The sequence below is a fragment of the Odocoileus virginianus genome, chromosome 11 (genome assembly GCF_023699985.2).
Source record: "Odocoileus virginianus isolate 20LAN1187 ecotype Illinois chromosome 11, Ovbor_1.2, whole genome shotgun sequence".
Lineage (NCBI taxonomy): Eukaryota > Metazoa > Chordata > Mammalia > Artiodactyla > Cervidae > Odocoileus > Odocoileus virginianus.
Window position 1 is genome coordinate 28,321,557 of NC_069684.1, and position 13,840 is coordinate 28,335,396.

Here is a 13,840-nt window from a genome sequence, read left to right on the forward strand (position 1 = left end):
CGCTGGGGGCGCCCGAGAGCGACGGGTCTGACGTCACCGGGCGGCCCGCGGCGTGGGGGCGGGGCTGCGCACGCGCGGGTGGGGAGGGCGGGGCGCGCTAGGGGGCGGGGCCTCCTGCCGTGTCCAGGCCCGGAGCCCAGGGCGCGCACGCCCGGCCTTCACCACGCGCATCGGTGGGCAGTACGCAGGGTCAGGCTCCAGGCCTGTGGGCTGCGGGGAGAAGGCGGGTGGGGGCCCTCAGGAAGCTCCGAGCCCGGCCTGGAGCCCTGAGGGTTTCTGCGCGGCCGGGCTCCGGTCTTCCACCTCTTCAGAGTCCGGCGGCGCCTAGGTCACAGCGACGGGCTGCGGCGGCTACGCGGGAAGCTGAGAATTCTTGATTTCGGACCGGAACCGATAACACTCGGTCACTTTGCCCCCCCCCCCCCACCCCCACCACGCCTCAGCTCCGAGTTGGTGCGCCCTCTGCCAGGTCGCACGGGGGCTCCAAGACACACGGGCCAAGCGTATGCGGGTCCCCGTGTGGACGCGACAGTAGGGTCAGCGCGAGCAGCTATGCGCAAGCAGGGGCACGGCCCTCCGGCAGCAGGTGTAGAATTTTTTTTTTTCCCCAGCCGCTGTCCATCAATCCTGCGTGGGGTCCTCCGTGGGGCAAAGGATACGAGGAGCAGCGCCCCCCTGGCTGTGAAGGGTCCAGCCACTGGGGAGAGCAGCTCTCCCTCTCCGACCAGGAGGAAAACTTGAGGCCACTAGAAGGAGGCCCACGCTGGCGAGAGTGAGATGGGAGAGGACCTAGGGTGGAGCCTGAGAGTGATGCGGGTGCTGCCCTCCTTGAAGTTGGCTTGGAGCCTGGACTCTCCCATCTGACCATCCTCACTCAGTGGACCAGCACAAGAAAAGGCCACATTAGTCCATCAATGACTGGAGGTGCCAGTTTTTCCATAAGTCCCTGAGTCCAGGCCAGGGACCACCCTCAGGTGAGCCTCGGCAGGGGGGTGTTGACATCCGTTTTCCTGGGCTCTGAGGGCTCTGTGAGGTTGGCCCACTCAACAAAGCCTGGGCCTTCTTCCCTTGGGTCTCAGCTTCCGCAGAGGTGATCTGAGGAAGCCAGGAAGGATGGCCTTGAAGGAGGGGTCACCATGGCTCTCTGCTGGGTGTTCAGGGAGGAAGACAGTCCCTACCCTGAGAGCTCACCAGGGACCAGATCCTCCAGGCCAGATACAAATGGCTGCTGGTCACACTGATGCAGGGGCTCTGGGGCCCCAGCTTGAACCTCTCTCTCCTACCTGATCACCTAACTCTCAGCCCAAGTCACAGGACAGAGGCTGGTAGCCAGAGGCCAGTCCCAGGACCGATGCTCATGTGGTCGAGCTGGGGCTCTGCAACGGACCTGAGTTTATGGCCAGAGCCTAAGCTCTGACAGAAAGGGCCTTGTCCAGTGGCAGTGTGGTCACTGTGAGTCGGGGGTCACTAGGCTGACAACTCCCTGCCCCAGCCTCCCTCCCTGCCTTTGCCACTGGGGGTGGGGGGATAGTTCTTGAGGGTTGTGAAGAGAAAACAGCTATTTTGAATTGTTGCCCAGGCATTTTACTGCATGACAACCCTGCTCGTGTACAGAATCTGGACAGTTAGGTGAGGACCCAAGCTCAGGATCCCCACCACAAGTTCTTGCCTTGCTTTTCCCCCAGTACCTTTTACAGTGACCAGAGTCAAGCCCCTGACAGTCAGTGACCACTGCCCCAAGCGCCTTATAAGTTCTAGGTGCTTGCTACCCTGGGCTATCCATCTCCAGCTTGCTGGTGACCTGATGGAGAGCTGCCCTTCCCCTGGCTCACAGAGCATGTCCATCCCCCAACCAAGAACTGTAAGGGACAGGCTTTGTGTGTCTCCTTTGTGTGACATCTTGAAACTGTGGCTTCATCAAAACGACCCCAGGGTTTCACCTTCGGCAAGTGAGAGTTCCAATGCTGGGAGAGCCACACACGGAGTCCATGTGGGTGGTTGTGCTTCCTCGCTCAGTGGGTCATGATTGGTGTGTTCTCAGTCCATCACTCTGGGTTTTCCAACTTAGGCTGACAGTTGCCCCTCCTGCCCCCAAGGGCCTTGGAAGACAGGGTCAGGGTTGGAGAAAGAGGCTTCTTTCTACCTCATACTCCTGTTCCTGTCCCACTCTGAGGGCTCTCCCACTCACTGCTTCCTCCTTTTTCCTCATGCACTGAAGCCCATCCTGGCACCTGCTTCTCTTTTCAGAGGACTGAACTAGTACAGCCCTCTGTCCTCTTATCCCCCAACATGCTCCCCTCCCCCATGTCCAGTAACCCTCTGAAGAGGACCTGAGACCCCTCCCCAGGACACTCAGACCTTCCACCCAAAGGAAGGGGTGATGACAGTGCAACTTCAGATGAAAGAAAGCACTTTGAGGTCCCCAAGGCGCAGACTCTGCCCCCGGGGAGACGGAGGGGAGCAGCACAGGCATCCTTGGGCCCAGGTCTAAAATCGATGTGGTCTTTATTGAGACTATAGCAATTCCCCAGGATGAGCAAGTGTGGGGTGTTGGGAGTGGCAGCACTGGCCACTCTAAGACCATCTTGACACCATCCTCCGGTCCTCAGCCAAAACAGAGTCAATGAGGCCTCGTCCCTGGACTCCAGCCCAGGGAAGGGCTGAGAGAAGGGGGTCAAGGTCAGAAGTCACGTGGAGCCCAGTGACTGTCAAGGCAGCTTGTTGGAAACGGGGCTGGAGCAGGGTAAGCAGAGAGGTGGCCCCAGGTGGCCAGACGCAGTGCAAAGAGACACTAGCCCCAGGCCTGGAATGCATAGGCTTTGGGTTGCCATGCAGAGCCCGCCACAGTCTGGCGGGGTAACGGGGGGTGCAGTCGAGGGGAGCCAGCAGGCAGCTCTCCTGAGGAAGGTAGGACTGCCAGCCCTGAGGCTGACCCAGACCCCAAGAGTCCCCACTGAGCCTTTCCTGCCCGCACCCCTGCAGAGGTGGGGCTCCCAGCCCCTGGTGTGCAGAGGCCAGGAGAGCCTGAGGAACTGGTGAACATCAGCAGGGTCTTGGCCACGTGAGGGGAGAAGGGCACCTGGTGAGGGCTGCTGAAGGGGCGGGCTGCAGCACTGGCAGATTCCAGGGAGCCCACAAGCGTGTCGGAAGACTATGTGGTCCTGAGGGCCTGGAGGCAGCCTCACTCTGCACCAGTCCAGGCCAAGTTCCTGGACAGCGGGACCAGCCGCTGGAAGGGGGGCCAGGTGAGCTGCATGGGGGTCAGGAAGAGTCCTCCAAGGCAGACAGACAAGAGTTGGCAGAGCTGCTGGCCCAGCCAGGAGCCTGGAGTCGCCTTATTTGCAGTACTCCTTCCTGAACTCTGGAAGCCAAAGGGACAGGTGTGTCTGCCCTCTGCCCTGGTGAAATGGGCCGACTTCCATCGGGACCATCCAGGGACTTCTGGAACCCCAAGGGGGCAGGGGACTGCTGCTCGCAAGGCTGGTGGGTGTCTTGGGGCTCTGAATGGATGGAAAGGGGGTACAGCCCAGCTCTGAGATGGGCAGGGGTCTCCTCCCTCCCCTCCACTAACCTTTGTCCAAGTCGATGTTCTTGGCAGGTGGGAGGCTGTGAGCCAGGTCAGCCCTCTCCTTCAGGATGTTGTTTTTGTAATCTGGAGCAGGAAGAGAGCAGGGTGAGGGCCCCCCAAAGACGTGCCTCCCTCATCCCAGGCCTGGGAACCACAGTCTTGCCCCTTGGGTCTCCTCACCTAGTCGAATGTCCTCACTCCTGTAAAGAGCCGGGTCCCCGGAGGCCACAGCAAACTCTGCCATGTTCATGTCTTTCCTGGAGGCAGGAGGATGATGGGAGGTCAGAGGGTGGGTGAGTCTGCTGGGTCCCCTGGGAAGCCAGAAGGGACACTCACCCCTTTGACTTGGACTTCTTGTCGGAGTATTCGTAGCCTGGGGAGGGAGACTTGTGTTGGGGACAGCCTTGCCCACTCCCCAGCTCCTCCAGCCTAGAGGATCCCTCTGCTTTGGTCACTGTGCCGTAAGTCCCGCCTCCGGCTGGGAAAGGCTTCCTGGCACTGACCCCAGCCAGGCAATCGACTCACCTCCACGGCGGCGCTGCCGGGTGGCCAGAACGACCGTGATGAGCAGCAGGATGAAGAGCAGCAGGGTGGCCAGCACATAACCCAGCTGCTGGAAGAAGTGGGCCCGGCCCTCGGGGACGATGACGTTGATGACGCTGCGGCCTCGCGTCAGCGTGGGATCTGCGGGGACCGTGCGCGGGACGATGTCAGGAAGCGCAATGTGCGCCCCGACCCAGCCGACCTCAGCCCGCTGGGGCCTCCTCCCAACACTGGAATCCCTGATTTGGGAAGGGAGGGGGCGAGGTGGGTTGCTGCCCTGCAGACATACCTCCTGCACCTGGGCCGGGCGCGCCGCTGTGGCTGGAGCCATTGCCCGGGGAGTCCCGCGGGGGCGGGGGCGGCCGGGCGGCTGGCTCGGTGACTCTCAGGTGGAAGACGCGGCGCTCATGCAGGCCGCAGTAGTGGTGGTGCAGGTGGCAGGAGTAAGTGCCCTCGTCTGCCGGCTCCAGCGGGTCGATGAGCAGCGAGAAGTCGCCGCGCGCGAACGCGTCCGCCTCCACCGCCACGCGATCGCGCAGGAAGGACGGCCCGTAGGCGCGACGCTCGCCGGACGCGTAAAGGTCGAGCAGGCGGTCCGCACGGTCGTGCGGCACCCCAGGCAGCTGGCGGTCCCAGTGCACAACCTGCTGCGCTTCCTCCACGTGTTTGTCGGTCCACACGTGCGCGCGGTTCACACACGTCAGCAGCGCAGGCGCGCCACGCTCCACAGCCAGCACCTCTTTCTCGCCGTCCCAGTGCGCGCCGGCGGCCCGGGCTGGAAGAGCATGGTAGTCAGGGATCCCGAGCCGGGAGGGAGCCGGGACGGGGCGTCCAGGGTGGGAGGGGTGGAAGTGCACGGGCGGGGTGTTGGGGGGGCACACTCACGGTCGTCGGTAACCTCGAGGCGCACGGCCAGGCTCTCGTAGAAGTGGCAGTAATGGTGGTGAAGATTACAAGTGTACAGCCCCTCGTCAGTCTCCTCCACCGCTACGCACCGGGGGATGGAGGGGGGGAACCCAGCCATAAGCCCCGCGGCCCCGCCAGCGCCCCGGGGCCCCCGCCCCCCGCCGCGGTACCCAGGCCAGTACCTCGGATGAACAGCGAGAAGTTGCCATCTTGGAAGGCGGAGGGAGGCAGCAGGAGACGGCCGCGGTCGCGCGGCTCGTACACGCGCTGCTTGCCCGCAGAGTACATATCCACCAGTCGGCGCGCGCGGCCGCCAGCCTGGCCGCCGCTGAGGTCCCAGTGGACGACGCGCTGGCGGTCGTGCAGCCGATCTTGGGTCCACACCATGCGCGGGCTCTGGCAGCGCAGCACCGCCCGGGCGCCTGCTGCCCAGCTTACTGCGGACTCGGACACCACGGAGCTGTCGGAGGTCGCGGGCCCAGATGGCCCTGGTGGGGAGGAGGAGTCACCGGGGAGGGATGAGGCTCCAGAGGAGTGTACAGGATGGGGCTAGCAAGAAGGCACGGAGGCTGACAGGTTCTTAGGGGAGGGATGAGGCTCCAGAGGAGTGTACAGGATGGGGCTAGCAAGAAGGCACGGAGGCTGACAGGTTCTTAGGGGAGGGTGGTCACTAACCTGAGGACAGAAGGACGGCAGAACCTAAAATGAGAGGAAGTGAGGGTCAAACTGGGGAGGGGGTGACCTGAGCCTTTATATGTGGGTCACTCGCCGAAATTGGCCCCCCACTTGGCCCCTGGGTCCCTTCTATAGTCCTAGTTGAGGTGGGTGCTAAGGACACCTTGTTAACAGGTAAGGGTAGGTCCAGAGAAGCCAGGAGGGCACAGTGGGGGGGGGGGGTCTCCTATGCCCCTACCTCTCCCAGGCCCCCACTTAATCTTTGTGGCCACCTGCCCGAGCTGCAGGGACAGCACCTGCCTTTCTTGGGGTGACTGGTGGGGCCAGCCCACCTCTGGATGTGTGCTTGTCACCAAGGGCCACCTTCAGGAATGATGGCTACCCTAACCATCACTGCAGCAAAGCCACAAGAGCACCAGTGCCTGACACCTCGGCTGGTTTGGGGGCTCCTGCACATACATATGCAGTGTGGCACCTGCCCAGAGCCATGCTGCACGAACCCTCCAGGGTCCTCAGGCTGCTGGCACCCCACCGGGAGCCCCTCAGCCTTCAGAAAGGACAAGAAGGCTGGATGTGGGGAGTGACCCCACTATCTGCCACCCCACACGCCAAATTCCTGCTCCAGGGATGTGGCCTGGCGCCCGGGCTGGACGGAGGAATGTGCCGGGTCAGCAGGCCACCCCTGGGGAGCAGGTTCGGGGGGCCCAGGAACAGACCCTGTGAACCCCATGCTTCCCCCTCAATCCTTCATCCATCCCCTCCTGACAACAGAGAAACACAGGCTGGAGGGGCGTCCCAGAGAAGTAGGGGGTGCAAGGGACCCCAGGAGGAAGCCCCATGCTCGGCCTCCCTGCCCTGTTCAGCCCTGTCTCTAGGGTCCAGTGAGGGGAAGTTCTGTAGGGATCTAACATCAGACCTCAGCCCCTCCGTGTCCTGGGGGCCTTCTCCTGGTGAGCAGCACCTCTGAGGCCCCCAGACCCATCCACTTCCTGGTGGGGTGTCCCCTCACCCCAGAGTTCAGACAGGCTTAGCCCCAAACACGGACTGGCTCAGACTAGGTGTGACTCCGGCCACCCCACCCCCCATGAACTCACTCTGCAGAAGCACAAGTCTCCAGAGCAGGACCCAGGCCCGCAGCTCCATGGCGCCCGCCTGGCCCGGCGCTTTGTCTCACTTGGTCTCAAACTCTGCAGAAAAACAGCCCGGCCCCCTCCTCCTCCCGCTCCTCAGCACCCGCCATGACATCACGGAGCCCTGGGCTGGCCGACAGTCTGCAGACCGCCCCCTCTGCTTCTGCCCGGCCCCTTGGCCTCCCCCAGTACTTGGCTGGCCTCGTGGGAGGGGTTGGGGCCTTGGCCACTGTGTCCCAGAGGGTGAGGGGAATCACTCTGGCTTGGGTCCTGGAGAAGGGGGCACCAGCCCAGCCCTGGAGGGGCGGGGACCTGAGGGCATGGCCTCAGATACCTTGTGGGTGTTTGTGACAGATCCCCACTGGGGCCACTGCAGGTCTAGGGTTCTGGGGGGAGCATCTCCTCACCTGCACTCTATAGGGGGACCCCAACCAAGACATTCCCCCCAACCCCCTGCAGGCCAGCAGAAAGGCCCAGGCTCCCTGGCCACCAGCTCTTCCTACTGGCTGTGTGGTGACCCTTGGGGCTCCATTTTTTCAGTTGTGAGGCGGGGACAAGAATAGTGCAGACCCTGGGGGTGCAGGGGCTCCCTCCTGGCAGCATGATGGGCACCACGGTCTATCAGTCAGCTTCAGCACCCAGAAAGCTGCCAGGGAGATGAGCGGCAGGGACCAGGGTCCCCTGTCCGGGTGCCCCCACCCTATCTGCCCGCCACCCAGACCCAGGTCCACTGCTCCCGGGAGCATCGCCCTCTCCTCCTGGAGGAGAGGGAAGGAAGGGGGGTATGGAAGCCTTCCCAACAGAAGGCACAAATTTGAAGCTCTGGGAAAACTTACAAAGTCACGTAAACAAATGTGAAATAACAGAGCATGCACTGTGTACCAAACCCACTCTTTCTAGTTAAGCAAACCTCAAGAAAAAGAAAGGAAAAATCCACTGAACAACCGCAAAACCCACGGTGCATTTTTGGACTGCCCATTTGGACTGAATTATGGTCACAGGTCCCAGGCCCTGGTGGGCTAGAGTCTCACTCTTGAACCCTGCCCTGGTCCCCAAGTTCTCAGACAAGCAAGGAGCCCAGCTCAGCCAGACTCCTGGGCTCCAGGCAAGGGGAGGAGGCTGCTGATGCGGCAGCAAGAAGGAATGAGGGGTGACAGCAGGTAGGACCGGCTGGGAGGAAACAGGACTGTGAGGACGCCCCACCCCCAATCTAACGGACCATTTCCTCAGCAGCAGGATCCAGGCTCTGGTAGGCGGAGCCCTCTTTCCAAACTGGAATCAGGACTTGTCTCCACACCCCACCCCCAGCTCCTCCTGGGCCTTTCATTCTGGAAAAACAAGCCCTGCCTGGCTGGCCTTGAGGCCTGGCCGCTCCTCCTGTTTTTCTAACTGGTTTATATTAGTGCCGGTGGCCTCCCTCCCAGTCCAACTCCCTCCTCTGCGCTCCCCCCACCCACCCACCCTGCCATGTGTCTGTCTCTCTCCATGTGCCTCCGCCGCTCTGTCCTCCATCTCAGCCCTCTGCCCCCGCCTCTGGCTGCCGGGCTGTCTTTCTTCCACAGAAGGAAGTTGTCCAGGCAGGGAGGCAGACACCCAGGTCTGGCCTCTCAATCTGGAAGAAGACAGGGTCAGCTCCCAGCACTGAGCTAGGAGCCTGGAGGTGCTGGGTCCACACCCTGAACTCCCTGCAGAGCCCCTCCACCCCTACCCGCGACCAGGCCTGCAAGGTGGTTGGTGGGTTCGTGGCACCGCAGATCCAGCCCTTGGCTCAGCCCCATTGCAGAAGCCTGAAGGAGGAAGCAAACCCTGTGGCACCACTGGGCAGGATGGACAGGGCATGGAAGGCGGCAACACCCTCCTCCCTGCTCCCTCCCTCTGCTTAAGCCCACCTCCCCTGTCCTTGGCAGGAAACACAAGTGAGAACAGAGGCCCAGGAGAGGACAGACGAGAACTAAATGACCACATCCCCTCTCCCAAAAGTCCAGGCTGGACAAGGCGGGTCAGCCAGGCAGCCCCATGGAGACTGAGACTCAGCCTCTGGCTCCAGTCCTGGGGACCCGGACATTCCAGGCCGCCAAGCTCATTGGGAGGAAAAACCACAGGCACTCAGAGGCACAACCCGACACAGACACGTGTTAACACGTGCTGTTCTGTCATCCAGCAGAGTTGAGCACCTACTGTGTGCCAGGCCCTGGGGTTCAGCACTTCACAGAGGCCAAGCTCCTGCCCTCTGGGAGTTGTTAGTGGGGAGGCAGCCGGCTCGCTGAGGAATGAGGTCATTTTAAAAGCAGCAAGGTTAAACCCTCCGCGAACTGACCTGGACAGCCTCCAAGGGACCCATTCCTCTGAGGACGGACCAGGACACCCTCTGAGGGACCCACACCCACAGTGAATGGCCAGGCAGGGGCTCAGGAAGCTGCCTGCCATAAGGGTTGTAGGGGGAGGCATGCTGGGTGCGGAGGTCTGCGGGCCACACCCAGGCTCTCACGTGGAGCACAGGGAGGCCTGAAGGGGCCTGGTGGTCTGGTGATGCAAGAAATGCCAAATGGTTAGTTTAGAGCTGTCAGGGTTTACAAGAGCACACCAGGAAAATGGACATCCGAGGACCAGGTGGTGGACGCAATCCGAGATGCTCCCCAGGGCACCCGGTCCTGAGGTAGCCTGTGGCCAGACAGCCCTTAGTGTCCAGATGACAGGTGCCTGCCAGTCACTCCTGAGGCAGAGTCTGCATTGCTGCCAAGGAGCCTCAGCTTCTTCTGAAACACTGAAACTCCCTCCCCCAAGAAGAAAACGGACCTCACACTGCTTTTCTGTTGGTCTGAGCAGTTCTCCTAAAAGCCATTTGTAGAACTTCCCTGGTGGTCCCGTGCCTAAGACTCAACTTTCCCAATGCAGGGGGCTTAGGTTTGATCCCCAGTCAGGGAACTAGATCCCACAGGCCACAATGAAGATCCAACTAAGATCTGGTACAGCCAAATAAATGAATACATTAAAAAAAAAAGTCACTTGAGACTGTGTTTGGCCCTTCTTCTTGGTTCCTGGTGGCCTGCCTGGCCCCAAGAGGCAAGGGGACTCTGCAGCCCTCATGTCTGAGGACCCATGAATCCCGTGGAGGCTCTCTTCTTTGGCTGAGAAGACAGGGCTGTCCTCCACCATCTCCTAAAGTTTGCCGTAATTCATGTCCAATGAGATGGTGATGCTATCTAACCACCTCATCCTCTGCTGCCTCCTTCTCTTCCTGCCTTCAATCTTTCCCAGAATCAAGGACTTTTCCAAAGAGTCGGCTCTTCACATCAGGTGGCCAAAGTATTGGAGCTTCAGCTTCAGCATCTGTCCTTCCAATGAATGCTCAGGGTTGATTTCCTTTAGGATGGACTGGTTTGATCTCCTTGCTATTCAAGAGACTCTCAGTAGTCTTCTCCAGCACTACAACTCAAAAACATCAATTGTTTAGTGCTCAGTCTTCTTTATGGTCCAACTCTCACATCTGTACATGACTGCCGGGGTCCAGCCCCGGTGGGTCCAGGAATACATAAGGGATGAGTGGCGTCAGCAAGAAGAAGTGCACGGGCTCTGGTTGCAATGCAAGAACTAGTCTACTATATTTTTTAACAGCTCAGATTATATAGAATTGTTTTTCTTGCCTCCCCCTTACCATCACCCCATGTTATATCAGATGTTGGTTTCATACTCCCATCAACATTTTCCCTCATATCTTTCCCAGTGATTTCATCTGGAACAATCCCGATTACAGGGTTTTTTCCTTGAATGTCCCATACATAGTCTTCTTGCCTCAACTGACTAACATTTTCACTCTGACAAAAACAATGTCCCATAGATTCCAGCTATAGTATGAATTCTTTGGACAAGAAAACAATACATGGGAAGGGTTATGAAAAACATGTTTGACATTTCTGAGAATAGTACCATGAGAAAACCTTGATATTTTTCCTTGTCTAAGACCACAAAACTTCAATCTAACTATAGTTACATAGTCTACAATCTAACTATGAAGCAGCAAAACACCTCTGAAGCAGCAAAACACCTCTAATAATAGTGAAGTAATGGCAGTGAGGCTGGTTAATATAAATCTTCTATTGAAATCCTATGTTACACATTTTCTAATTCTACAAAAATACCTGTAATATTCTATGTTTATTAAGGGAATGGAAACAGTGGGCAAATAGCAGCACTGAAACAACAACAATGAAAACCCTCTTGACCAAAGAACATTAACCTATCGTACATCTGCTTCTGAATCTAAATAGCTTTACTTTTTTTTTTTTTGCCTTTATTCTTTTTTAATCTAGAACATTATACTCTTCTAAGCAAGCAGCCAATTTATACCTGTGGCCTTTTCCTTTTTGGCTTGGTACGGTGCTTATGGTCATGTCCTGGGCCAAAGCAATCATGCGCATTTCTGATGCCCTCCCAAGCATAACACCACTTGCGTGGTGAATGGTCTGTCACAGACCTAAACAGGCCTTTCATTCCTGGTTGGTCATAAGGTTCCCAATGCTCAGGAGGCAGAGTAGGCCTTGGCCTTAGGGAATCTTTCTTAATAGCATTGGACTTTTCTGGGGTGGCCTGATCACTATATGTTACATTCCCAAGAATTAATAGAAAACCCAACAACCGTAAGACAGAAAGAGGAAGGGGACATACTGGGCCCCCGGGACGACCCCAAGGGGAAGAGCTGCCTTGCAGCTTCCTCTCTCATCCCTTGACCTTGTCACAGTCTGGGCCCGTCCCAGCGGCTCCCGACACATGACTACTGGAAAAACCATAGCTTTGACTATACAGACCTTCGTTGACAAAGTGGTCTCTGCTTTTTACCAAGTTTGTCATAGCTTTCCTTCCAAGGATTAAGCATCTTTTAATTTTGCAACTGCAATCATTGTCTGCAGTAATTTTGGAGGCCAAGAAAAATCTGTCACTGCTTCCACTTTTTCCACTTCTATTTGCCATGAAGTGATGGGACTGGGTGCCATGACCTTAGTTCTCTGAATGTTAAGTTTTAAGCCAGCTTTTTCACTCTCCTCTTTCACCTTCATCAAGAGGCTCTTTAGTTCCTCTTCACTTTCTGCTGTTAGAGTAGTATCATCTGCATATCTGAGGTTGTTGATATTTCTTCTGGCAGTCTTGATTCCAGCTTGTGATTCATCCTGCCTGGCATTTTGCATGATGTACTCTGCATATAAGTTAAATAAGCAAGGTGACAATATACAGCCTTGATGTATTCCTTTTCCAATTTTGAACCAGTTAGTTGTTCCATGTCTGGTTCTAACCATTGCTTCTTGACCCTCATACAGGTTTCTCAGGAGAGAGGTAAGGTGGTCTGGTACTCTCATCACTTTAAGAATTTTCCACAGCTCGTTGTGATCCACACAAAGGCTTTAGCATAGTCAAAGAAGCAGAAGTAGATGTTTTTCTGGAATGTCCTTGCTTTTTCCATGATCCAATAAATGTTGGCAATTTGATTTCTGGTTCCTCTGCCTCTTTGACACTCAGCTTGTACATCTGGAAGTTCTTGTTTCAGGGACTGCTGAAGCATAGCTTGAAGGATTCTGAGCATAACCTTGCTAGCATGTGAAATGAGCGCAATTGTGTGGTACATTCTTTGGCATTGCCGTTTTTGGGGATTGGCATGAAAACTAACCTTTTCCAGTCCTGTGGCCACTGCTGAGTTTTCCAAATTTGCTGACATGGGTGCAACACTTCAACAGCATCATCATTTAGGATTTCCATCGCCTCCACTAGCTTTGTCCACAGTAATGCATCTGAAGACCCATTTGACTTCCAGGATGTCTGACTCTAGGTGAGTTGACCACACCATTGTGGTTATCTGGGTCATTAAGACCTTTTTTGTACAGTTCTATGTATTCTTGCCACCCCTTCTTAATCTCTTCTGCTTCTTTACTGGTCCTTCTTTACTGGTCCTTACTCTTTCTGTCCTTTATCATGCCCATCTTTGCATGAAATGTTCCCTTGATATCTCCAATTTTCTTGAAGTGGTCTATTGTCTTTTCCATTTTATTGTTTTCCTCTATTTCTTTATATCATTCACTTAAGAAGGACTTCCTATCTCTCCTTGCTATTCTCTGGAACTCTACGTTCAGTTGGATGTATCTTTCCCTTTCTCCCTTGCCTTTTGCTTCTCTTCTTTTCTCAGCTATTTGTAAAGCCTCCTCAGATGACCACTTTGCCTTCTTGCATTTCTTTTTCTTTGGGATGGTTTTGGTCACTGTCTCCTGAACAATGCTACAAACATCTGTCCATAGTTCTTCAGGCAATCTGTCTACCAGATCTAATCCCTTGAATCTATTTGTCACCTCCACTGTATAATCATAAGGGATTTGATTTAGGTCATACCTGAATGGCGTAGTGGTTTTCCCTACTTTCTTCAATTTAAGCCTGAATTTTGCAATACAGAGCTCATGATCTGAGCCACAGTCAGCTTCAGGTCTTGTTTTTACTGACTGTAGAGTTTCTCCAACTTTGGCTGCGAAGAACATAATCAATCTGATTTCAGTATTGACCATTTGGTGATGTCCAGGTGTAGAGTCATCTCTTGGGTTGTTGGAAAGGGTGTTTGCTATGACCAGCATGTTCTCTTGACAAAACTGTTAGCCTTTGCCCTGCTTCATTTTGTACTCCAAGGCCAAACCTGCCAAGTATCTCGACTTCCTACTTTTGCATTCCAATCCCCTATGATGAAAAGGGTATCTATTTTTGGTGTTAGTTCTAGAAGGTGTTGTAGGTCTTCACAGAACCATTCAACTCCAGCTTCTTCGGCATCAGTGGTTGGGGTATAGACTTGGATTAAAATAATGTTGAACAGTTTGCCTTGGAAACTAACTGAGATCATTCTGTAATTTTTGAGAGTGCACCCAAGTAATGCATTTCAGACTCTTGTTGACTATGAGGGGGCTACTCCTCTTCTTCTAAGGGATTCTTGCCCACAGTAGTAGATATAATGGTCATCTAAATGGAATTCTCCCATGCCTATCCATTTTAG

General features: G+C 56.0%; 1 protein-coding gene across 1 annotated transcript; it reads right to left on the reverse strand.

Annotated features, from left to right (window-relative positions):
• Positions 1-2,488: 2,488 nt before the first annotated feature.
• Positions 2,489-7,258, reverse strand: MXRA8 (matrix remodeling associated 8). Its single transcript, XM_020873706.2, has 10 exons — positions 6,787-7,258; positions 5,693-5,716; positions 5,200-5,505; positions 4,997-5,098; positions 4,401-4,886; positions 4,094-4,252; positions 3,905-3,941; positions 3,749-3,825; positions 3,572-3,652; positions 2,489-3,361 (listed from the first exon to the last, which is right to left on the reverse strand). The coding sequence occupies exons 1-10, from the start codon at positions 6,833-6,835 to the stop codon at positions 3,336-3,338; spliced, it is 1,347 nt and encodes a 448-aa protein (XP_020729365.1). The 5' UTR covers positions 6,836-7,258; the 3' UTR covers positions 2,489-3,335.
• Positions 7,259-13,840: the final 6,582 nt, after the last annotated feature.